General features: G+C 40.7%; 1 protein-coding gene across 2 annotated transcripts in view; it reads right to left on the reverse strand.

Moving 5' to 3' along the window:
* Nucleotides 1–939: 939 nt before the first annotated feature.
* Nucleotides 940–27,074, reverse strand: part of FAM155A (family with sequence similarity 155 member A) — a 572,359-nt gene continuing 546,224 nt past the window's right edge. Inside the window, exons 3-4 of one of the 2 annotated variants that reach the window (XM_032610746.1) lie at nt 4,811–4,856; nt 2,981–3,060 (exon numbers count right to left, since the gene is read on the reverse strand). In XM_032610746.1, coding sequence (XP_032466637.1) covers nt 4,834–4,856 — 23 coding nt within the window. In that variant the 3' untranslated portion in view covers nt 2,981–3,060; nt 4,811–4,833. Of the gene's footprint in view, nt 3,061–4,810; nt 4,857–27,074 lie in introns of both variants that reach the window. The other variant, XM_032610744.1, reaches the window with a different exon arrangement.

Consider the following 27,074-nt stretch of genomic DNA (forward strand, 5'->3'; position numbering starts at 1 on the left):
ATTTACAATACTGCATGGTTTTTCCCAGTTCTTGAACTTGTCTTTTGGAGGGCTTACCTCCCATGTAAAGTAGTGGTGGTTTGGGTTTACCTCTTTTGGCCGCCATTCTCCCCAAACTAAAGCTAAAACGTGGGCAGATGGAACCATCCAGTCCCCTTATTCTGGAAAAGAATCTTTAATCAGTTGCAAAAAAATATTAATAGAAAATGAAACCCCATTGTTACGGGATGCTATCTGTCATCACTTTGCCCTGTGTCTAGAAATAGTAACTTCTTGTCATCCCAGTAAGAGTGGGTGCAACTTGGATCTTCTGTTGTGTTGTTTTCCGGAAAGAATGGAAATGCCTCTGGCATGAACAGAAGCACAAGGAACACTGAAGAAACAGATAGTGGGATGGTGTTTGTCGGGCAGAGGTAGATGAAGGTCATGACAAACTTTGTTGTGGTCATATACCTTAAAGTCATTAAGAGGTCAGTGGAAAAAGAGCTCATCTGATACGTTCTTCCCCATGAGTCATCACCCACCCCTCCCCCTCCAGTCATTGCTCCCTAACCCTTCTCATCCCACCCCCAACTCCACTGAAATCTGGAATCCCCCACTCATTAGGCTTTACCAAAACTCACTTCTATAAGTCTCGCAAAATTCAATGCGGTTAATGGGCGCCAGAGCCACTGTCCACCCACTGTCCCCAGAAATAGTACCATTATTTCCACAAATTACAAATGCTGTGCCTGTGTGTGTGCACGTGTGAATGTGTGTTTGCATTTGAATAAAAAACAAATTTCAAAAAAGGAACAAAAACTGGAGAATTTTGCATTTTTGGTGTTTTTTTTTTTTTTGTATTTGCGCAGACCATGTTAGGATTTTCAGTCTCAACAAAACACTACTAAAACAAAGAATCTAGTAAAATATTTGTGCATGTACTGCTAAACAATTCTAGCAATTTTACTAAGCAATACCTTTATTATTTTGAATATTCTTAACAGACTGGAACAAAACAGTTTTTTTATTTTTTTATTCAAAACAAAATATGCATAACTGTAGCGCGTGTCGCCGAGTTAGGTGTGATGCAGAGATTGAAGTTTTGTTTCAACAAAAACAAATGCCTGGGGGAATTTCATAGCTAGAAAGTTAAGAACTAAATTTTGTTCGCTAAGAGGATCTTTTCCATGGTTTTCCTTCATCTGCCAGCTATACAGCAATCATCCCTGAAATGCAGTTCCCGAGTGTAGTTAGAGAATAGTAAAGAATGTGAAGTGGTCCTTTTAAAATTATTTGTTTTGTTTGTTTGTTTTAAAAACAGCCCTTATTAACTCTTCCTTCCACTGATTCTACTGTAAACTCATAAAAGCCTTTTTTTTTTTTTTTTTTTTTTTTTTTTTTTTTAGAAAGCAAATTCATAGACACTCAGCAGGTAAAATGTTCCCACAAAAAGAAAAAATACAAACAGAGCGATCCGATTTCTCCTCTTGTCTTCAACTATCTAGAGCATGTGCGAGTGGTAACGTTTCTGTACTTGAATGAAAATGGCTAACCTAGTGTTTGAAAAGTTCTTTTTGATAATGCAGAATTGCATACCCTTTATACCTGGAGTAATTAAAAACTGTATGTGGGAGAAATACTGGGGTGAAATGGTCTAGATTCTGTATGCTGCAGGTGTCTGAGCACGTCTGCTAGCCCTCCACAATGGTAAAGGAGGAAAAAGAAGTCCAGATTTGGGTCCTCAGAATCCTATTCCTGTAACAATGGCCAAAAGGTGCTCGTGTAGTCCTGCAACAGAACTGAAATCCCAGCGAAAGCCCAGCCACCTGCGGCTTCAGGGCAGGACTCCCAACCTCCTCACACCCCCATTCTGGGCGGCTGCTTCCAGCCACCCGACCAGTGAGGAAGGCCTGGGCCCTTGGAAGGGGGAGCTGGACCAACTGAGTTCACGGGAGTTTTCTTTGCTTTTGTTTTACTTTCAACGTAAAGATGTGCTAACTGTCTGACCCCACCTGTTATGGAGAGCACTTGTTTGTTCAGCTAGAAAGGGCCCCCCTGGTTCTGCTCCGTTGCAGGTTTGTGCAGCAACGGCTCAGGGGCCCAGCGGAGCGTGCACTGCGCCCACTCACGGCAGCTGCGACAAGGACAGAAGCAAGCGGATGTCGTCTGCTGTGGGCGGGGAAGGCCCGGGGCGGGCAGGCCGGGAGGGGTGTGGGTTCCAGAGGCAGGAGGGAGAGTCAGGGAGTTTTTTTATTTTTATTTTTTTGTTGTTTTCTTTTTTTTTTCTTTTTTATTTTTTTATGATTTTTTGTGTGTGTGTGTGTGTTGTTGTTGTTTGCTATACCGCGAGGTCATAGCCGTCATTCCGCTAATAGAAACTGACAGGACATGAGACAGAACTATCTGAGGAGCACACACAATGACTAGAAATATATATAGAGAGAGCGACAGTGAAAAGACTTAGTTTACCTCGGAGAAACCATCCCCCCAAATAAATCCTGTATTAACAAGTGCAAAAACAAAACAAACAGATAAACCCAAATCGAAAGGAAAGCAAAGAAAACCTCCAAACATTAAAACACAGTGTATAAAATGGTGTGAGAAACTGAAGTCACTTTCCAGCCTTTTAGTCCATAAAAAGCTGTGTGTGTGTGTGTCCTTGTTTGGATTCAGGCCCCTCTTTTCCAGTTTTGCCCTCCAGGCCCTGCACAAAGTGATGTGCGGTCGGAGCACCCAGGCCGTGACGCCGGTGGCCAGGGCGGCAGGCATGCTCCAGGGTCCAGCATCCCTACTCCTTACTGGCCGAGCGCTCGTCAAGTGCGTGGACGCCCCCGACGCCCAGCGCCGTGGCGTTCTGCGCCGCCGAGGCCGTGAGAACTGTGTGAAGGAGCATCAGCATAAGGACACACAGTCTGAGTCTGCCGGGGCCCAGCCTGGGCGCTGCTGAAGCTGGCAGCGACGTCCTGGGACAGGAGCCGCCTCTGTCCACCGTCCCCTTGGAGGGGGTGTTGGATTTTGCCTCTCTCCTGACGTCACAGCATTCTGGTTCATCATTGGTTAGAAAGGTTTCGTAGAGCCCTGGGGGGTGAAGAAAGGGCAAGGTTAACAGGCGAGAGGAGGATGGGTAGGAAGGCGCTCAGAGCCGACGGCAGCGTGTACTTTAACATCTGATCCACAACGTCTTACGGCAATGGAACATTTTGTAAAGGAGAGTCAAGTCCGTACAGTCTGGGTCAATGGTCAACCGTGCTCTCAAGCCAGTACTTTTAGGTTCCTCACTGCTCTTACTGTACTCTTGGTGGTCATCCATGAAAGTTCTGGGTTGTGAGGACTACAGGATAAAAGGTTTCACTAGGTCAAAACCAGAACCTAAGGTTCTGGATCAACGTGGTGACCAGGAACATTCAACCACCATTTGCTCTTTAACAGGAATGTGATTAATTAATGCAATGCGTAAAGTGACACCCACTAGTTATGAGTTAGCATATTTAGCATATTTTATTTATGAAACCACCAACCAATCATAATACCAGAGCTACAGGAACTATGTTACTAATCACTTCCTCTCAGGAACCTCACCAAGGCTCACATCTCCCTTTATGGCTGAATGGGTTTAACATCTACACACCCAAAGCATGACCGTTTCCATTTGTATATACTTCTCTTATTCTTCCATTGATGACTGCCTACGTTGAAGCCTGTATTGTCTTTTGCCTGGACCACTGGGGGAGGAGTCTCTGCCTCATCTTTCTCCCTTTCGCATCCTCCAGCATCGCTTTTTAGTGACTGTGGGTCTAGCTCACTCTCTCGCTCTCTCTTATTCTCTCTTCCTTTTTTCCCTTCCCTCACCACAGAATCTCTCCTCTTTCTCCCTTCTCTTTTCCCTTCTTCCTCTAAAAACACACATTGTTCTTATTTTTAAATTGGTAAGTGGAGACTTTCGAAGTGATGAAAAAGAATAAAACAACTGGCTATCTAAACCTTCCAATCTCGTTTCTTGCTAGATTATAAAATTTTTATGTGGTCGCTTAAGCCATTTTGTATCCTTTTTTTTTTTAACTTGACTGAAACATTTTTTCATGAGATTTAGCATGAATTTTCTACACAAATTTTATTCTGTTACTCTCAAGCTTGAAAAACTTGAAAATGACGATAGAGTAATTGTTCGGATTAAATACGATGTCGTATGTAAAGTGCTTGGCTCAGTGCCTGGCACAGAGAACTAACTTGAAAAATTTGACTACTGTGAATTATAATCACTATTAATAGCACCTCATTGACTCGACCTTACTCATGAAATCTAGTCTCCTTTCCTCTCTCTCCAAACTCACTGCTCAGTGCTCCAGACATCCTCAACTCTTGGCTGATCTCAGAACACATGACACTTCCACCCACATATGGACCACGGCTCAAGCTTTCTTTCTGGAATTTTCTCCATCAATTCATAGAACTAACTCTCATTTCTCCTTCAGGTTCAGCTCACACAGAATTCCCTTTGTGAAGCCTGTATTCATAGTCCTGGGCTCCTAGTGCATTTTGTGTAACTCTTCAATAGAGCAATTATTATTTTTTCTTTTAATCACAATTGCTCATTTTCATGTCAATTTCCTTACTTATGTGTCACCATAAGAGCAAGAACTATATAGTATCAGCCTCGTGTTCCCAATATGTTGCAGAATGCCCGAATAAAATAGGTACTTAACGAGATTTGTTACATGAATAAGCTCAATATATATTTATTCAATAAAGAGACTATTAAATAATATACACTCTGCAATCTTCAGTTTCTTTAAAAAAATGACCAAGATATCCTTATAATGATGCTTACAATATTCATTTCTTCTTAGGCATTCAAAGGTAAACTTCACCTTCGCCTAGGTAGAATATGGAAAAAAAACTGAATTAATGAGGTCTGCAGCTCCGACATTTTTATTTTCTGTATTTTATTCTTTTTTCAAATAAGATACCTCACGGGTAGACTAATCATTTATTGAAGTATACGTCTTCCAAAATTATATTCTACAAAGAAGAGAGTTTATAGTTAAGATTATAACAATAGAAATCTAAAGGTCATTTAGGTCAACATTTTAGAATGGTAACAGTCGGAATATCTTTAACAATGTCATCCAGATAAGAAGCTCTTCCAAAGTAGCTCAGAAGCCAGGCGACTGATTTAGACCTAAAGTCATCTCAGAAAAAATAAGGCAATTTGTCAGGTCAATCAATGTATTCTTCTTTTGGACTAAAAAAAGTAATATTCTTTCTTTTTACATTGTCCATCTTTTTAATAAGAATCTTTATTCAGAGTTACACATGCATATTAGTAATCAAATCATGCTACAAGGTATTTTATAAGAAAAAATTCCTCCACCTCCTCCACCCCAAATTCTTCCTTCTCAGAGGCAAATACTGCACTTTTAAATTTGTTTCTGTATTGGCTCCATTTCTGGAAATGACCTGTTTTATACTTTTCGTGATTTTTTATCACTATCACTAGTAGATTCCTCCCCCCCCCAACCCTGCCCCAGGACATGTGAGGATAAAACATTCATTCTGCACCTTCTCCAGCCCATACGTGACCCCCTTCCTCTATGGTAGTACGTTTAATACTTGGTGTTCCTTTATTGGAATGCTGTAAAAACAATTCTCAACTCAGACGTGCAGTAAACTTTCATTTTCCATTCCGATTCCACTTTGTTTTTCCTAGAACTAATACTTACTAATTCTTAGAGTTTTCTACATAGTTACTAGTTCAGCACCCAGTACTTTGCCAGCTCTTTCCTATCAGTTGTGTTTTCCTGAAGAACTGTCTCCTGTAGTCTTTTACCATCTGGACTGGTGGCTTTTATGCCTAATGCATAGATTCCAGCCTGAAAACTCCAATGAACCTTCATCTTGGGGATGCTGGCTGCCTCTTTCCCGTGGATTTCCTAGCTCCTGTTCCTTACACCCCTTTACTCATTTTGGTGGACTGGGTATCTAGTATTTTCATAAGGACAAACTCTTGGGAGTAAATTTCTGAGAAGCTGTATGCCTAAAAATGTTTACCTCACGTTTAATTGATTGTTTGGCTGAGTATGGAATTCTGGCTTAGAAATTCTTATCCTTCAGCTTTATTTGAGCGATACTCCCATATTTAGTTGTTGAACCTCTGGGACCTGTCCTTTAATATTCTTATCATCTTCCTTGTTCATCACTTCATCCCTTGCTCTGCTTTCTGGAGGATTTGGTGAGCTTTACCATGAGATAATTTTACTGAATTTTTCTTTTTTTTTAAAAAAAAATCACATTTTAATTTCCAAGAGCTCTTTTATATACTCTGAATTTCTTTTTTGAAGTGACTGTTCTCATTTCACAGTTGCAATATATTCTTTTATCACTCTGAGATTTTTACAGCACTTTTATTTGTCGTGTTTTATTTCCTCCCTGCATGCATTCTGTTTTCTCCAGATCGCTTTTTTCTTCTTTGTTTGTCTCTTACTTTTTACGTGGGAAGCCCTCCTCACGTCTGTCACCCGGTCCAACAACTTTCTCCAACCATCTCCAAAAAACAGTTCCCCTCCCACAAAGAAATATGCCAGCACTTTTCTCTGGAGAGGGAGGCATGGGTTATGGAGATCTGACTGCCTCATAGACAGACTTCCACCTGCTCTCCCTTATGTCGTCACCTCCTCCAAAGCATTTCATGCTGTCAATTCCTGTGTCTGGAGGGAGTCTTGGATGGAAATCTGGTTGACTCTTAGCTTCTTCTCTGCTGCTTTAGCATTCACTTTTCTAGGTGTCAGCAAATCCTTTCACATGCACCAATTTTCTTTCTAGTTTCTAAGAGGGTTTGGTTGTTGTCTCCTTATCCATTCTTCTGTCCTTTTGGATTTATGCCTAATAACGATTTCTCTTCTCTTGGGTCTGCCTAGGAAACTTTGCTGCACTTTTCTCTACATCGGTCTGCTTTGTCCTGATCTCTGACTCACTCCTCCAGCCAGGAATGCTGCCTGTGGCTGGATTCTGCCTCAGTGTCTCCCCAGGAACTGAAGACACAGGGCATCTGCGAAGGGCCAAGCCAGCCTCGGATTTTTTTTCTCTCTGCTGAATCCTTGTTCCCTAACTCCCTCACGGGTACAGTTCTGAGTTCTCTCTAGTAAACCGTCTGGATACAGATGCTTCCTGGGAGAGCCTACCTATAGCAGCCAACACTTCCTCATCCTTCAGAGAAACTGTAAGGACATATTACCAAATGAAAAAAGTTCTCAAACAATCTCATTGCACAAATATATAAGAGATTTGGGATTAGGAAAGGAAAAGAGTAATTTTTTCAGTTAATGAAATGTTGTTCTTCTACGGTTTGCTACAAAATGTTCTATCTGCAATCTCTAATGAATCATTACCTATTTGACATTGAAAATAATAGTAGTAGCAATTATTCTATCTTATAGTACCAACCTCATGAATTATTTCTGAGTATTAAATAATACACATAAACTGTCTAGAACAGTGCCTGGCAGGTAGTAAAATGTCACGTAATATTAATTATTCCTCTTAGAAGTTGGGATAAATAGTAGAGTCAGAATTTATTATTAGGAAGGGCTTTAAGGAACATCTAATTCAAATTCCTTTTCTGTTTTCAATTAGTCTAAGCCACTCACAGAAAAGCCTTATTTTTTACAGCTCAAAACAATTATTCTAGTATAGTCAGTATAAATAACATCTAAGTACAGGAAAGACATTCTAAGGAAATCCTTAAAATAAACACATTATTTAAATATAACCCTTCGTTATCTCAGTAATTTACATTTTGCCATCTTTAAATCCAGGAATATGAGACTAATTTTTCAAATATTTGAACTAGTAATATGCTTTATAATATCTTTCCAAAGGCAAAAGTTTAGAAAACAGTAAAGTAAAAAGAAGGGGGAAAATTACCCCAAACCTGATTTCATTAGGATGAAAAAAGAAACAAGAAACTGTTGGAATTTGTTTCCTCAACTTTTTATTAACACGGACACACATATACAGTCAGACCTCATTTTACTGCACTTCACTTTATTGAGCTTCACAGATATTGTGTTTTTTACACATTGAAAGTTTGTGGTGACTCTATCCAGCCAGTCTAAGGTGCCACTTTTCTCTTTCATTTGCTCACTTTGTGTCTCTGTGTCACATACTGGTAATTCTTGCGGTATTTCAAACTTTTTCACTTTATTATATTTGTTACGATGATCTGTGATCAGTGATCTTTGATGTTACTACCAATATTGTTTTGGGGGTGCCACAAACTGCATCCACGTAAGATGGCAAACTTAATCAATAAATGTGGTGTATTTGCTCCACCGACTGGCCATTCCCCGTCTCTCCCCGTCTCCCTCAGGCCTCCCTATTCCCTGAGACAAAACAATATTGAAATTAGGCCAATGAATAACCCTACAATGGCCTCTAAGTGTTCAAGTGAAAGGAAGGGTCACATGTCTCTCACTTTATATCAAAAGCTAGAAATGATGAAGCTTAGTGAGGAAGGCATGTTGAAAACTGAGATAGGCTGAAACCTAGACCTTTTGTGCAAGACAGTCAGATTGTGAATGCAAAGGAAAACTTCTCGAAGGAAGTTAAATGTCTACTCCAGTGAACACAGGAATAATGAGAAAGTGAGCCAGCCTTAGTGCTGATATGGAGAAAGTCTGAGTGGTCTGGATAGAAGATCAAACCAGCCACAACATTCCCTCAACATTAGGCAAAGCCTAATCCAGAGCAAGGCCCCATTTCTCTTCAATTCTGTGAAGGCTGAGAGAGGGGAGGAAGCTGTAGAAGAAAACTGGGAAGCTAGCAGAGGTTGGTTGATGCGGTTTAAGGAAGGAAGCCATCACCATAACATAGAAGTGCAAGGTGAAGCAGCAAGTACTGCTGTAGAAGCTGCAACAAGGTATCCAGAAGATCTAGCTAAGAGAATTAATGAAGGTAGTTACACTAAACAACAGATTTTCAATGTCGATAAAACAGCCTTATACTGGAGGAAGATGCCATTTAGACTTTCATAGCTAGACAGACGTCAATGCCTTTAAGCGTCAAAGGACAGGCTGACTTTCTTATTAGGCGCTAAAGTAGCTGGTGACTTTGAATTGAAGCCAGTGCTCATTTACCATTTCTAAAATCCTTAAGAATTACGCTAAATCGACTTTGCTCATGCTATCACTGGAACAACAAAGCCTGGGTGACAGTACGTCTGTTTACTGAATATTTTAAGCCCACTACTGCAACCTACTGCTCAGAAAAAGATTCCTTTCAAAATGTTACTGCTCATTGACAAGGCACCTGGTCACCCAAGAGCTCTGATGGAAATGGACAGTGAGATTAATGCCATTTCCATGTCTGCTAACATGACATCCATTCTGTAGCCCATGGATCAAGGAGTAATTTTGACTTTCAAGTTATTACTTTTAAGTAATAACTTAAGAAATTCATTTTGTAAGGCTGTAGATGCCATAGATAGGGATTCCTCTGAGGGATCTGGGCAAAGTCAATTGAAAACCTTCTGGAAAGGATTCACCACTAGAGACACTAGTAAGAACATTCCTGATTCACGGGAAGAAGTCAAAGTATCAACATGAACAGGAGTTTGGAAGAAGTTGATTCCAACTCTCATGGATGACTTTCAGGGGTTCAAGACTTCAGTGCAGGATGTAACTACTGAGGTGGTAGAAAGAGCAAGAGAACTGGAATTAGAAGTGGAGCCTGAAGATATGACTGAATTGCAGCCATCTCATGATCAGACTTGAAAGGATGAGTTGCTTCCTATAGAGGAACAAAGAAAGTGGTTCAACGTTATCTCCATTCATTTTAGCATCTTTGATATATCATTGTCCATTATTTTAATTTTTCTTGATCTTTTTATATTTTTCTCTGCACTGTGTTCTACATCTAAGAGTTTCACAATGATTGGAATGGAGAGTTCCATCCAGTTCCCCTTACTGTCGGATCTGTAGTGCTTGGTCTTGTCTTCATCCTCATATAATAACATTTCCAAACATTTAAAAATGTGTCTTTACCATTCCCTCTGTTGTCTATCATTTGCTGTGTGAACTTAAGTGCCTATCTTTTCATAATTTGTTAAATATGTGCAGTTATTCATTCTCCTAGAATTACATTTTTAAAAAATCACACACACTTGGGCAAATTTGTCTAATTATTAGGGTTGTTGATGAGGAAGTTTATCTAAATTTTACTTCCTCCAACTTCTAATCCCTCATCGTTTGGGAGGGGCTATATAATCAGGTGTTTAAAACTTATTTATTGTCAAATTACTAACATTTTTATATCTTCCCTCCCAGTAATGATTAATAACATTTGCATATCATTTTATATGTACCTTATTCACGGATTACTTGGTTGCAATTAATAGAAACTCACTGGAGCTAATTTAGGCAACAAAACGAAACAAAACCTAGAGCAGCTAAGGGGAGGAATACGTGAAAATTTCAAGCCTATTCTATGAGATACAAGACTGAGAGCACACAAGGGAACGTGAAGAACTAAATTAAGAAATAGCATGGCCATCAGAAGTAGGGGTGTTCCCTATAGCACAGGAATCATCTCTGTTTCCTGCTGCACAGCTCTCCCTCATGTATCTTTGGGCTTTTTCATGGAGATAGGACTTCATTGTTTTGTTCTCTTAATTCAATGTCATAGGGGACTGACTGGAATTGCTGGGTTCCAGTGACACGCTCCTGGGGATGCAGATTGACTTATTTGACTGGTTTATGCTGGTCTCATCAGCCACACCAGAGAGAGATTCCCACAGAACAAACACAGCGTGCATGTAGGTTCACCCTCTGAAAGAAAAACGTGAAGTCCGTGTTTTTCTTTCTGCTCAAATTTGATATTTTCCACCTTGGAGCTTGTAGGCTATTTCCTCCATTCTCAAAATTCAAGAATGTTTGGAATTTGATCTAATTTCCTTAATTTTGCCAGAGTGGGAAGAACCACTTTAATCTGCCAGTAAGAGTGTCTCTAAGCTCAGGAAAGATATTTCCCAGTCTTCGTTTGGTTGTTATTTCTTTTTTTTTTTTTACAGTGTAATATGTGTTTTCAATTTATCACATTCCCTCTTATCATTTTTATAGTCTTGGTCTCCACCTTGGACTTTGCCTCAGTCTTCTTCAAGCTTACCCTCCACTTTGCTTACCTCAATCTCTATATGGTTGATACTATAAGTGTACAACATATTTGCAACTGTTTTCTGTTGCCCTGCAATATATATATATATGTATATATACGTATTAGAGATATTAATCTAAATTAATTGTTATGTTTGCCTGCTTCCCAGCCAGATTTCCTTTCCACGTTTCTCCCCTTGTTTTAAAGGGTCTATATGTCCTTGAATTTTATTGAGAACAGATGCTGCCTAAAATTACCCTTGTAGTAACTTTCCTTAAATATATGCTATCATTCTGTCTCTCAAACTCTGTCTTCCTTCTTTTATGTGAAGTATATTTTATTAGGTTCCACATTTCATTTTCTCTGTGTTAAAAGTTGAATAGATTTGCCCTCCAAATATATCTGAAAGACCTAAATCCTAGTACCTCAAAAGGTGACCTTATTTGGAAACAAGGTTTTAAGAGACTTAATCAAGTTAAGGTGAGGTCACTGGCAGGGTGTGGAGGGTAGGCGTGCATGATCCACTATGACTTTTGCTGGGTTTTGTTTTGCTTTTTGTTTGTTTTTATGTTGGGAGTACCTTCATAATTCTATACAGTGTGTTCCTATGTCTATTTCTTAATCCAGTGATTTTCCTCAACTGACAAAGCTGAGTAGATTCATGTCTGTATAGTTCTCTCCTATCCCATTAATCTCATATTTGGCCAGCCACTGCTTTTCTTCTAAACTATGGTTACATCTTCTTCCACGTTTTCATTCTGTATGTTAATTTTGAAAATTGAAAGTGAAAGAAAAAACATCCTTAGAGTTCATGCAATGCCATTTCATTACAGTAACATCATTCGAAGAATTTAAAATACCAGGCAAAATAGATGATTACTTTTTATATTTTATCAATTCATAAAAATCATAAAAATTTTAGGTAGCTTTATATTTGACTCACAACTCTTTTGCACATTTTTCCTGAGATTCTAGTTGTCTTTCATTCTTCATATAATCAGGAAAAATATTATATCTTCATCCCTATGTCACTAAATCCATTTCATAATCATAACAATTTCAGTGTTCTAATATGAACAAGTTATTTTCGATGCACAGATATTATCTTATGATTTATTTTACTCCACCACGAATATTGAGAGCCTACATGACCCTCTTTCTTGTAATCCTCTTTTGTTCTACTAGAGTAAAACTACAAGTAATGTTTCAGATGGGATATGTAGAAGGTAAACTTTCAAGAACATACACATTTAATTGAAACGGACTTCATTCTCCTATTTGAAAGACATTTTGCCTGGGTATAGGATCCCAGGCTCACAATCTCTTCTGATAACTTTGGAGGCATTACTCATTGCGTCCTAGGGTCCAGTGCTGTGGGAGAAAATTATGACTATATTTGTTTCCTGTCGATGTTGTAGCAAATTACTCCACATTAGTAGCTTGAAACACCACTCGATTATTTACTCACACTTCTGTAGGTCACAGTCTAGGAGGGTTGGCTGGTTTCTCTGCTCAGTGTTAGCAAGGCTAAGATCGAGATGCTGGCAGGGCTGAAGTCCTTTTCAGGGTCTCTAGGGGGGAATTCACTTCTAGGCTCATGCAGGTTGCTGGCAGAGTTTGGTTCTCCATGCTTCTAGGACTGAGGTCCTTGCCTGCTGTTGGATGGGACTGTTCTCAGCCTCTAGAGGCCATCCTCATCCCTGGGCTTATCCTCCTCCATCTTCAGAGCCAACAGTGACAGTGTGGAGTCTTTCTCATTCTTCTAACCTCTATGACCTCTCCTTCAGCCCCATCTTACCTGAATCTCACACTGTGTCTTTATGACTGACTCTGTCTTCTGTTCTTTTCACAGCCTGTGTGATTAGACGGGACCCACCTAGATGATCCAGGATAATCTCCATATCTCACAACCACAACCTTAATCATAGCTGCAAAGTCCCTTTTGCCATGTAACACATTCACAGGCTCTGGGCATTAGTTCATGGGCACCTTTTTTGGGGGAAGCCATTATTCAGTCTAACACACTTCACCCTCTGGCTCCCAAAGACCCACATCCATGCCCCATGCAAAAACTCTTCACCCTATCCCAAGGTCCCAAGTCTCAACCCAATACAACTCAAAGTGCAGAAATCTCCCTTAAGTCTCATCAGTTCAAAATCCTCAAATTTCATTATCTGTATCACCTAAATTAGGTATTGATGTGACTCTAAGCATAATCCATCCCAGGATAAAATTCCTCTCCATCTGCGAAACCAGAAAGTAAGTTATCTGCTCCCAACACACGATGGTGAGACAGGCATAGACTAATCGTTGCAGACATTCTGCTTCAAAAAGGGAGAAGGTGGAAGGAAAATGTGGTCACCAACCCAAATCAACTTTGAAATCTAGCTGCACAAACTCCATCAAGTTTCCAGGCCTGTGAATGATCCTCTGCGATTCTCAGCTCCACCCTCTGGGCGCACATCTCCGTCCTCTAACTCATCTTTCCTTTCTTATAAAATGTTGCATCTGTGTGCGGCCGAGTAGTTTCACTAGCAAGTTTCCACCAGTAGAATTTTGAGGGTCCAACAGCCTCCCTTCACTCCATCCTGTCTCTGTCCCTTTCCGTCCAAGCTGGCAGCGTTTTTGCTAATGTAAACTTCTCCATAACTTTGTGAGACTCCTGTCTATGTCACAAGGGTTTACCCCGTTAGACAAGAAGCTCCCCCACAAATCCTCCCTAGATCATTCCTCCTCTACTTTTGGCTACTGCTCAAAGGGCTGAGGGGAATCCATGAGTCCCACCCTTAATCTCTTCAAAAGCCTTTCGTATAACTTAATACTCTGACCTTCCAAACTTTGTGAGGTCTTAGAATGGTTGTACAGCCATGCCCTCAGCAGTTTCGTTTGGTTTTCTCTAGAGTATGCTTTCCTGACAGCAATTTGCTTTACCTTTTGCCATCTTGGTAGACTGAGATTTTCCCAAATCATCAAATCCTGGGTTCTATTGTTGAGTAATTCTTCTCTCAGTGTATCTCTCTCCTTATGCATTTTATTATGAGTAGCAAGAAAAAGCCAGGTCACACCTTCAACATTTGCTTGGAAATCTCAACCATAGAGCCAACTTCATGACTTAGCATCTCTGCTTCCCAGATAACTGCAGGACGCAATTCTGCTAAGCTTTCTGATACTGTTGAAGATGTTTCCAATTTCCATGAACATGTTCCTCATTCCTTTCTGAGCCCTCACCGGCAGGCTTCAACGACCATAGTCCTACACCCTGTTCAAGGCAATCTGGGCTTTTTCTGTCATGCTCCTCATAAGTCTTCCAACTTAGGCCAGTGCCTGGTTCCAAAGCCACTTGCACATTTCTAGGTATTTGTTACAGCAACACTCCACTTCTACGTACCAAAATCTGCATTCGCTTTCTATTTATAAAAAACGGTCACAGACATCACAGTGGCTTAAAATGGCATCCACATATTATCTCACAGTTGTATAGGTTAGAGCCTGGGTTGGTTTTGGCTAGTGTCAAAGTGAAGTAGAGACATAAGTCAAAACCAACCCAGGCTCTAACCTATAGAACTGTGAGGTAATACATGGATGCCATTTTAAGTCACGATGATGTCTGTGACAACTTTTTATCAGGCTGAAATCAAGGTGTTGGCCTTGATTATCCAAACTGGGTCAGGAGGCTGGCAGAATTCAGTTTCGTGTGGCTGTAGCACTGAGCTCCCTGCTTTCTTGCTGGCTGCCAACTGGAGACTCTCAGCCTCCAGAGACCACCTGCATCCCTGGCTCACGGCCCTTTTCTCCATCTTGAAATCTAACAACAGTGGGTTGAGTCCCTCCTACACCTTCCATTTCTGTGATTTCTCCTTCTGCCTCATCTTTCTGGCTGATACTTTTGTATTCCGTGATTACATTGGGTGGACCTAGATAATCCTGGATAATCTCCCTGTTTTAAGATCAGCTGACTAGCCGTCTTAATTCCATGAGCAAAGTCCTTTGAGCCATGTAATGTACCATATTCACGGGCATATCAAGAAAGAAGATCATAGGGGCTAAAATCTTGGCTATGACACAGATGTTAATATCCTTCTCGTTTCACTGAAGGCTTGGGTTTGTTATCCTCAGTGAAACCTCTTCGGATAGTTCATATATTTGTTGTTTTCTAAAATTTCAAGAAGATATGTCTGCACGTGGTTTCTTCATAGCTTCTTCTGCTGGTCCCTTTCAATCTGACCATGGTTTTCTTCCACTCTGGAGAAATTCCTTCTAGCATTGCTTTGATAATCAATTCCTTTCCCCACTTCTACCTTCATACTCTTTTTGTTTTGTTTTATCCAAAAAGCTCATATGGGGTTGTCCTGGCCCTTCCACATGTTTTACTCTCTTGTCACCTTCAGTTGTCAAGTCTCTCCAAGAGGCAGAAGTCTCCTCGGGGTGAGTGAATGGAGATGAAGTGGATGAATCGCAGCTCCCCTCCTAACACCCCCAAAAGTTATTACTAAGAAGGCTTCCTCACATCCACCCAGGGAGTTCATTCAGTGTCTAGAAAGTCGATCCCTGGATTTTGTGGGAAGACACCACACTGCATAGACAGGAATGGGGATGATCTGTTGGCTCAGATGTCTGCTCAGAGCCTTTAATCCATCAGAGAATTTCTGGTCTTTTTGTTCTGCTTTCTCTATGTCCCCAAAACAATCCATGATCATCAAAGGGTCCTATTGGAAAAACAGTTCCCACGTCTGCTGTGGTCTTTTTTCAGAGCCTGCTCTGAACGCTCTCACAGTTCTGGTTGCATTCCAGAGTCCTGCATTTGCCTTTTCTCTTCTGTACATTGTTTATTTAAAAAATTTTTAAAAATTATTTTTGGCTGTGTTAGGTCTTCGTTGCTGCGCGGGCTTTCTCTAGTTGTGGCGAGCGGGGGCTACTCTTCCTTGCGGGGCTTCTCATTGTGGTGGCTTTTTGTTGTGGAGCACGGGCTCTAGGCGTGCGGGTTTCAGTAGTTGTGGCGCGAGGGCTCAGTAGTTGTGGCTCGCGGGCTCTAGAGCGCAGGCTCAGTGGTTGTGGCACATGGGCTTAGCTGCTCCGCAACATGTGGGGTCTTCCTGGACCAGGGCTCGAACCCATGTCCCCTGCATTGGCAGGCAGATTCTTAACTACTGCGCCACCAGGGAAGTCCTCTGTATATTTTTTAAAACAGTCTCCGTTCTCCCTGTGTCCCATTTTCTAGGTTCTATAGCTTCTATGAATGCATCCCATTTTGTAGTTTTTACTTCAATTTCAATAAGAGTTCGAGACAGGTGGGAAATAAAAGCCTGCTTCAGCTTGCCACCTTGAACCAGAAGTCACACCCGCACTTAAATGCAATGGTTTCCTCATCACCAGGACCATTTTTTGCCATCATGTAAATCCTGAGAGTTGCAAAACATAGTTTTTGAAATTAGCATTTCACCTTTAATAGCCCTTCATTTTATATTTGCTGCAATAGTGGTTTCACATGCATATAACCTAGGATTTATTTAGAAATAACTTACAAAAAATATAAAATTAGCACTAATATCCAAATTGTATCCACTTTTTTAAAGGTAAAAATAATGTAAGTGACCTGTAGAGATTTTGCTAATTTTCTAGGATTATTTTATCATTGGGCTTGTAAAACAATATAAAATGAGAAGTCAGTCTCAGAAATCTAGAAACAAATTTCCAAATCATATGACCATCTGCAGAAAGAATGACTTAGGAGCATCTATATATTTATAGTCTTTATAGTATCTTTTTAAAGCAAGGGCAAATTGTAAGTAATTAAGGTATACATTTGAAATAGATTCGTTTTTTTTTTTTTTGAAAGGAGTGGTGGCAAATGTATCAGGTCCATATGATGAATTTTCAGTCTAACATCACACTGAAATCTAACTACTCCATCCTTCCTCTAAACACCTAGCATTCTGCTTATCTCCCAGAGAACAATACATATTTGTTTAATGAGGGGGAAGGAACCAAGGGATCATGAAGTAATACTCTGAGTTGTAAAAGACTGTCTTAATGCGTTGAATATATTAGCACACGGATATAACCCAATAGTAAAATGTAAGTACACATATCAGGAAGAAAAGTGATACAGACTCTCAAGAACGGGCCACACAAGTACCTGCCTATGTAAAGGTCATTCAGAATAGAAAGCTAAGTGCACATTCGATAGAATAGAGATTGTTTTGCAAATGGAAAATCATACACAATGAAATTAAAATCAAAGGCCCCCATTAAAATGGCAAAGAAGTTCTACAGAGAATTCACTCATTTCTTAAGACCATAAGCTAAACTGAGGGATACATTAGGCATTCAAAATGTCTAGAAGCTAAGCAGGTAATTTCCTCAACGATGGGTCCTAAATTTTTCTAGGATTGGACTAAAAGAACAGAGACTGTCTTCTGCAGGCAGAGAGGATACAGTCTCAACATAACTAACGTGTGACGTTAAATATCACATTTTCATTGTTATCTCTCCTAAAATGGTTACAGCGATCTTTTTAGTTATGAAAAATTTATTCTAAGAAAATAGGAAAGAAAAAAAGTTCATGGATGAAGAAAATATTTGCTCACCAAATATATCATTTAATTTCCCACCCTATTCCTGATGATGCCTTTTAGGGTGGCCTTGATGTAGACGTTATAGGATGGCGTGGAGGAAAACCATATCAGTTCCCAGAGGAGTGTAGCTGTTAGCATCTGTACAAACCATCAGAACATTGTAGGGCTCAAGGCAGGGGGTGCTGGTGGGACGGAAAGACTCATGTTCTTCTTTCTATTTTGATAAGTTCCCAAGTATCAGGGACTTGTACCAAGTGCAACTAGTAAACGTCACCTGAAGAAGGAATAAGAATCTTGACTCCTCTTCCATTCCTGTGAACCAGCCATGGTTGCTAAGTGCTTTTCATTGTTCCACTTGGGTTCCTCCCATAGATGGGAAGAGTGTTTACGGGATTTCATGAGATGAATTTCAAGGATTCAGAGAAATGCGTTTAAGTGTGTCCTATGAATCTACATTACAGGAGGATGTGAAAAACTGGATCTCTCATGGATGTTTCCGTGACTGCATGTTGAGTGCTAGCTAGTTCAGCATTGTTACCCAAGAAGAAAACTGTATGGTCCTCGTTAAGAACATTACCTATTATGTTCTATTTCTATTTATTTGTGTTATTTTTCTCTGTGAAGTGACATGGTGAGGATCACATACTGTAAATCAGTGTCATGTTTTAGTAGATTACCCAGTCTTTTTTAAATTTGGCAACCTTTAGTAACTATGACTGTGCAAAGGAAATATCCTTAAAAACAGGAAACTACGTAAATAAGTCTGTGGCTGCAGAATCTCAAACCATGACTTGTAATTGAAGAGACAGTTTTGCTAGTGCTTTGATCCATCCATGAATGTATTTAGAGTACAAACAACATTTCCTGCTTTTCTTCCTAAAAAGAAAAACAGACTTTCTGTGTAATCACAGAATACGTACAAAGCTATCCCAATGTCTGTGTCCTGCCTACACGGACACACGTTAATGGCTTCAAGGCATGAAAACACCTCATAAATAGACCTGGACTTCAAAAATATGCTTTCTTTAAATGAGTTAGGGGAAAATTATTTTCCTAATTTGATCACCAGTTTTTGAAACATTAAATGTGAACAAAAGTAGTTGTGATTTTCATCAAAATATTTTTACTCAAAGATAATGCCAAAACTTAAGTTGGTAGTACTCCGACTCTAAGGAAAAGACAATATTATAGAATCATTTATAACAAGAAAACTGTCTCAATGTGTTAGAGTTGACATTGAACTTAACAAAAAGAATATTAACTAGAATGATTAACTATCTTTATTTGTCAGATGTGAACTGACAAAGAAGTTTAAAGTAAAAGAGATATGATTATTCTTTTTTGGAGTGGGGGAAATAATAGGATTTAACACTCACTTATGACTCTTATTTGAGAGACATAGAACATCTGTTCTTTCATAATAACAAAAGCATATATTTGTTCAATAGTTTTGATATCTACTGGTTTTCTGCTGATTACATTTTTTAAATATATAAAGACACATACATATATAGTAAACTGAGAAAATATTAAGATGAGAAAAGATTAGACTGAGAAACTGAGAAAATATAAAGAATAACAAAAATGAGGTTTTGAAGTATGTATCTCTCAGAGGCAAGATGGCACAAATGAATATTCTGAGAAGCCAGGCTCCTTGGGCCCCTTGTTTCCTACAAGAAAACAAAGATGCGAGAAAAGGAAAATGTGCACAGGTGACGACAGAAAGAAAGAAAGAAAGAAAGAAAGAAAGGAAAGAAGGAAGGAAGGAAGGGAGAGAGAAAAAAAGAAAGGAAGGGCTTCCCTGGTGGTGCAGTGGTTGAGAGTCTGCCTGCTGATGCAAGGGAAACAGGTTCGTGCCTGGGTCTGGGAAGATCCCACATGCCACGGAGTGGCTAGGCCCGTGAGCCATGGCCGCTGGGCCTGCATGTCCGGAGCCTGTGCTCCACAATGGGAGAGGCCACAACAGTGAGAGGCCCGCGTACCGCAAAAAAAAAAAAAAAGGAAGAAAAAAAGATTATATATTAAATTAAGAATTAGACATTAGGAGGTGACATAAAAAAGAAAAAAGACTAACGTAAAAAAGTTCAAATACTAGTATTTAGTGACTTGAAACAATAAGGATGTGTAACATTTTGCTTATGACATCGAGAAATACTCATTATAATATGTATGTCCACAAAGGAATGAGAAGTGAGAAGTATAATACACCTCTGGCAAGAATCTACGTCGTTAAAACTTTCTGAGTTTTTGGCAATAAATATCAAAAGCCTAAAGTTTTGCATGCGCTTTTACCTGCCAAGTCCAATTCAGTGAGTTTAGGGAAATGAATCAGAAGTGTATGTAAATACTGCAGCACAATGGATGGACCCAGAGGTTATCATACTAAGTGAAATAAGTCAGAAAGAGAAAGACAAATACCATATGATAGCATTTATATGTGAAATCTAAAATATGACACAAATGAACCTATCTATGAAACAAAACCAGACTCACAGAGATCAGACTTGTGGTTGTCAAGGGGGAGGGGGGAAGGGAGGGATGGATTGGGAGTTCAGGATTAGCAGATGTAAACAATTATATATAGGATGGATAAACAACAAGATCCTACATATCATACAGGGAACTATATCCAATATCCTGTGATAAATCATAATGGAAAAGAGAATGAAAAAATATATATGTATAACTGAGTCACTTTGCTGTACAGCAGAAATTAAACGCAACATTATAAATCAACTCTACTTCAATAAAATTTTTTTTAAATGTATGGAAATAAGTATGCATATATGTTCTTAGTAGTATTTTTTTTTTACATAGCAAAAAATGAACATGAAGAAAAGTCCGGTAGTTAGTAAAACACTCAAGTAATTTACATCATAATAATATACTGTATTATCATGCAAACATTAAATTATGCTATAGAAGCATATTTAATCATTCAAACCACTATTCACGGTATAAAATGTTGTTTTCCTATTGGTGGTAGATGATGGATTTTCTTATTATCTTCTTTTTGCTGATGGACACTTATTAAATGCTTTTTTTTCTTTTTGGGTCTTAGTTGAGATCTTTCGTGTGGCATGGGCTCTTTGCTGTGGCATGCGGGCTTCTCTCTAGTTGTGGCGCGCGGGCTCCAGGGAGCGTGGGCTCAGTAGTTGTGGTGCGTGGCCTTAGCTTCCCCGAGGCATGTTGGATCTTAGTTCCCCGACCAGGGATCCAACCCATGTCCCCTGTACTGGCAGGCGGATTCTTTACCACTGGACCACAGGGAAGTCCTGACACTTACTGAATGTTTTTAAATAATTAAGCATGCATTTTCTAGTATAAATATAATAACAGATATTACTCTACAGAAATGTTGTTGTGAGTTTTTAAGATATTTGATGAAAATGCTTAGATTCTCAAAGAGACGCCATCTTTTCTCTAATCTATTGGCGCTACAGGAAGAGTAAGCCCAGCGCTCCTGATGAGGCTCTACTGGCTCGCCCTGGGCACTTACCAGCAGAGGCTGTCTGGGAGAGGCACACAGGTTTCCTTGGCCTCTCTGGTGAGGGGGCATCTATGTGGTGGGCAGCTGTTGTTTAGTTCAGGGAACATCCGTGACCCCTCTGGGAACAGCACCCATATTTTATTTTGGGGAGAAGGCTTCCTGCACTCCAGGGATGTGGTGCAGGTGAGGCTGGGCCAGCCCCTCCCACAGGCAGGAGGCCTGGGACTTGCCTTATTGACCTGGACGTTCCGTCTCCCCGGCTGCAGGGATTGCTCAAGTGTGGACACGTGACTTAAGCCACACTACTGGACTCCACCGGGACTTCTGCAAAAATTATGGCAATGAGGTGATCTCTTCCTGCTGCGGTTCCCAAACTGAGAGGTTATAAATCTGTAGCTGCTGGTGAAATCAACTAACAAAGAGAAAAACAGAGCTCAGAGGTGGGGTCGGGGGGCCAAAGCTCGACTTGGAGCTTTGATAGAGCTCGAGAGAGTTATTCTCTGCATGGAATCTCTCCTGTATCTCTGTGCTTCAGTATATCTCTTTATGTTAGCATATTTCTACCACCTATCTATCTATCTATCTAATGAACAATATATTCCCTGTTGTTTATTTCTGGACCATGAATTCCGTCTTTGCTTCAGTCAGTTCCAGTAGGGTTTCTGCACTTGCAGGACGCCTTATCGACACACATACTCTCCTCATGGAGACACTGTGAAGCTTTAATGAGACGATGGATCTTAGGTGCTTGGCTGAATGTCTTGTGCTAAGTGCTCACAATTAGTAGACAGTAATAATGCTGGGCGTGGTTATAACAGTGGCAGTGACATACATACACAGTAAGGTAGCCTGGAAGCTAGGGATGAAATCTTCATCATGGATCTTACCCTTGTTTGGGAAATCATCCGCTTAAACCTGGGAAAACATAGTTTCTCTGTATTCCCTTGCACATCTGTAAATCTGTGATAATTACACTCGCTATACTTACATCTCAGAGAAGTTATGGAGATAAGTGAATGGTTCCCTTCCTCTTCGATATTTTGTTAATACATTACAGGCAACACCTCCAGTCTAGTATTTATTCAATTTGTTTACTTCCACAGATAAACTTGTGTTTCTCGGGTTACGAACCACATCTATTAATCCTCTTTCTATCCCCAGCATCTAGCCCAATAGCTGGTACATGATAGATGCAGGAGGGCAAAATGATGTGCCCCCCGCAAAGAGGTTACATCCTAATCCCCAGAACCTATGAATATCTTGTAACATGGCAAAAAGGAATTGAGGATGCAGATGGAATTAAGGTTGCTAATCAGCTGACAAAATAGGAAGTTTACCAAGCGAGACTAATCTAGTCACACGAGATCTTAAAAAGAGAGAGAGGTTGCGTCCAGCGGGTAAGAGAGATGTGACATGTGAATAACTTGCTTCTCCACTGCTGACTTTGAACTTGGAGCAGTAGAACCACAAGCCAAGGAATGTGGGTGGCTTCAAGAAGCTGGGCACTCTCCTTGGTGGACAGCCGGCAAGGGAACAGGGACCTTGGTCCTACAATAGCAAGGAGCTGAATTCTGCCAACAGTCTGAATGATCAGGAACCAGGTCTTCTCCTAGAGGTTCCAGGAGAAACTTTGATTTCAGCCCGGTGAGATCCGACTTCTGACCTACAGAACTGGGAGATAACGTATCTGTGCCGTTTTGAGCCACAAAGTTTGTGGCAATTTGTTAAGGGAGCAAAAGAAAACTGAGGCAATGAGTGTTGCGCAAATTTATGTTGAATGAGTGAAAATGCAAGAGAAGATACTTAGGGCGGAACAGGACGCACTTCTCAGGAAGTAAAATGTGGAGGAGAGAATATAATTTCATACACATCTACCACATTTCTCCTCAGACATTTCTCTCCAGCATAGCAAGCATTTTACAAGAAAAGTAGGCGGAGCTAATGACCCTCTGGAGTGAAGCCTGTGATGAGAAGGGCACGACTGGGAGAAGCTTGGCTACTCCAGTTACAAAATAAATTCTGGTGAAAAGGGAGAAAACAGAAGAGCAGTGAACTGTGCCCAGTCAGGGAGCCAGATGCCGTGGCTTCGACTGATGGCTTCAGTGTGAACCCGGGGAAGAGACTTGGTTTCTCTATTCTTCAGTTTTCTTTTCTGCTGGATTTAACCCCTGAGCCGTCATGTGGGACGAATATGACTGAGGAAGGCCTACGCCTGCTTCCTCACTTGTGCAGACTTTCCTAGGTGATCACTGAATCCACTAACGGTCCCGACCTCAATTTTCTTTACAGTCCAGACCCCACCGTGCACGGAGCCAACGGGAAACCCACCCTCAAGAGCTGGACGACAGCTCACGTCCTTTCAGCTCTGAACCTCCGTGACGTTACATATGGAGTTTCCCTAATTATATGTTCATGTTTGCTTCTTTTGTGCTAATTGATGGAGCTCATGGTTTCTAATACACTTCCTGCTTTTCCTGATGCTCCATGCATTTAAATTTTATCTCTTTGTGGAAAGAATAATAGAAGCGAACAGGGATGTAAACCATTCTTCTTGTAAGGCTTAAGATTTGGAATTTGAAAGCTGTCCACAAATCTCATAAAACTGTTATATAAAATCATGAGTCTGCATTTCCTTCTGACACTACAAGAGTAGGCTGGAAATGATAAGAACAAACACATCTCCAAATCGAAGACAATTTTTCTAGAGATAGAAAGTTTATTTAGCTAGGTTCTCCCACCCCCGCTTTTCATTAGGATTTATTTTTTAGAGCAGTTTTAGGTTTACAGCAATGTTGAGCACAAAGTACAGAGTGATTAGATTTTCCAAAAGAAAAATTCACTAACTGCAATTTCGTGACATGAAAAGTTTGCAGATTCAGGTTTAAAATCTTCTAATCGTGAAGCCACGAAAGGGTGGACACAGTACACACAACATCTTTGCAAAGTGAACGTGGTACTAAATCCCTTCAAAAGGAGATTTGTGAAATTCATGAAAATCATTTTATTTTGCCATTAAAACCGATCCGTACTGGTTAATACTCTTTCTTCTTCATCATTACTCTCTCTGCATAATTATTATCCTCTAACTCCTCTAGGCTGAGTTCTCTCTTTGCCTTTATGATTCCTTTTTATTGCTTCCTCTCCTCTAATCCTCTAGAACTTTTGAAGTACGCAAAATCCGTCTTCATAGAAGGGTTAGACATTATTCTCTTCTTGAACAAACAATACTGAATGTATCTGTTCTATTCCAAAATTACCAGGCAGAGCTCAGAGCCGCCCTAACAAAGTCCCACAGGCTGGGCGGCTTCAAAACAGTACTTTATGGTCTCACAGTTTTGGAGGAGGCCAGTCTGAGATCAGAGTGTTGGCAGGGGTGCAGGTGATGGTATTCTCCCTGTGTTTCCCCCCACTGTGTTCCCTGTGGGTCTGTTTGTGGGTACGAATGTCCCCTTGTTATAAGTACACTTCTGTGAGATGAATCGAGATGTTAGAGCCCTAATTGCCTGCACCTCAACGTGACCGTATCTGGAGACGGGACCTTTAAAGAGATGATTGAGTTAAAATGAGGTCTTTAGAGTGAGCCCTAATTCAATGAGATTCCTTATGAAAAGAGTAAAAAGAGTAAATTTGGACACCCAGGAAGACCCCTGGGTGCACACACAAAGGGAAGAACCTTGTGAAGACACAGTAAGAAGGTGACCCGAGGAGAGAGGCCTTTGGAGAAACGAAACCTGCCAACACCTTGACCTTGGACCTCTGGCCTCCAGGACTGTGGACTAATACATTTCTGTTGTTTAAACCACCCCGTCTGTGGCGTCTTGTTACATGGCAGCCCTAGCGGATTAACATACCCACTGGGCAGCATGGGATCAGGGCCCATCCTGGTGTCCTCACTTTAACCTGATCACCTCCCTAAAAGACCCTATTTTCACATAAGGTCACATTCTGAGATACTGCAGGTTAGGACTTGAATTGGGGGGCAGGGGGCAAGTTAACCTTGACGCTTGGTTTGGGGGCCCACTTAAAATGTAAATTCCGTAAGTGAGGTGTCACAGCGTTCGTCAGGCTTAAAGTCTTGTCAGTCACGAAGCTTTCTGGGGATGATGTGAATCTCTGTAGAACGATGTGTATTTCACCCTCCTCCTTGCTCTAGGGAAGCTCTCTAAACGTTTTCTTTCAACCTCCATCTGAGTGCAGACCAACCAACTCATTGTCCAGGATGCCCTCCCCTGGTCCTGTCGGAGCAGCGTTCAATAATTCTGGCTTCAGTAAAGGAAAGTCGTCCATCCTAGGGAGTTCAGAGGTCAAGACATACCGGCCAGGCCAGCAAGTTACGCTGCTGCTACAGATTACCAGGCAATTGTGAGATGATGTCACTAGGATCCTCTCCAGGTGGCATCAAGGAGGACAGCTTTCTGCTCAATGCACCTGCGGTGCCCACTGACCTGGGAACAGGCCAGGAAGTGGCTGCAGGCTCCGCCCTTCCTGGCTCCAGAGGCAGCAAGCTTAGGGCTCCCTGCCATAGAGACTGGACACACCTTGGGGCTGATTCAACTCCACGCCATGCCAAAGCTCCACGCATGGTTTCCTCAACTCTCCCTGGTCTAATCCCTTTCATTTCTCCTCTTAGATCAGGTAAGGTAGAGAGAGAAAATGCAGAAGTACAACGTGGACTGTGTTGGAACTTCTCCAAGGTTTGTCTAGGTGTGTAGGCTTGGGAGGGTATGGTCAGTTTTATCAGCACACCTGGAGGTAGATGAGTTTATCACCAGTCCTTCCTGGCTCTCCAGCGAGGGGCATCCAGGGGGGCCTGGAGCGAGATGCCAGCCTCCTCTAACACAATGCTGGACTCTGCATTGTCTGGTGCTGGGGTGCTTTGCCCTCATTCTGGACCAGGGGGCGCCCATCTGACTCAGATTCTGCCTGGACCAAGGGGCGCCCACCTGACTCAGACTCTGCCCTCAACATCCAGGAGGGCTGAATGTGCTGGAGACCCAGACGCATCAGCCACTTGTAGAGATGAGGAAATGGAAACCCAGTGGCTACGACGTTCCAAAATTCATAGCTATGGGCAGAATCCACCAACCTAATTTCTACTCCGGGGCTGTTTCCCTGCATTAGTCCCCTCGCTCAAGGTAAACTTGAACTGCTGGGGAAGCACACGGAGGTGGACGTCGGGGAAGATGATCTTAAGTATGAGGACCTGAACTCAGGTCTAACTATACGAATTTAATAAGCCTCCAAAAGTGCAGTGTTTTAATGGAAGACGATGTCCCAAACACATGAAGTTACTACATGCTACGTAAGTTTTAAAAAATAACTTATTTTTGTATTTATTATTTATTCTGATCATACTATCTTCCTTCACATTTCTCTTTTGGTCTAAATTTATATATATATATATATATATATATATTTATATAAAGATTTTGTATCTACACAAAGATTTTGTACCTACATATTTTGTAGATTTATATATATATATTATATATATATATATATATATAAAGACTTTGTATGACATCACATGGTGCTATAACTAGCTGGTATTTCATTATTCCTTTTTCAGAAAAAAAGACCCTTGAGTTTTAGAAAATAATCAAACATATTCACACAGTGGAGAAGGTACGGAGATTAAAGATATCATAGACGTCCAAATTAAAATTTATAGGGAGCAGATTTTTCTACTGAAACACTACTTCGGTGAGAAAATCTTTTACATAATCTTTCTAAAAATCTTCATCAACTCCCCAGATATGTGAGATACAATTTAGGGAATGATTTTTCACAGTTGTCAACTCTCTCCTGTGAATGACACGCAATATTAAAAAAATTCCTTTCTGACTCGATCAATACGCACATCCAAGTATTTTCCCCCATCT

This window comes from Phocoena sinus, chromosome 18, assembly GCF_008692025.1.
Source record: "Phocoena sinus isolate mPhoSin1 chromosome 18, mPhoSin1.pri, whole genome shotgun sequence".
Classification (NCBI taxonomy): domain Eukaryota; kingdom Metazoa; phylum Chordata; class Mammalia; order Artiodactyla; family Phocoenidae; genus Phocoena; species Phocoena sinus.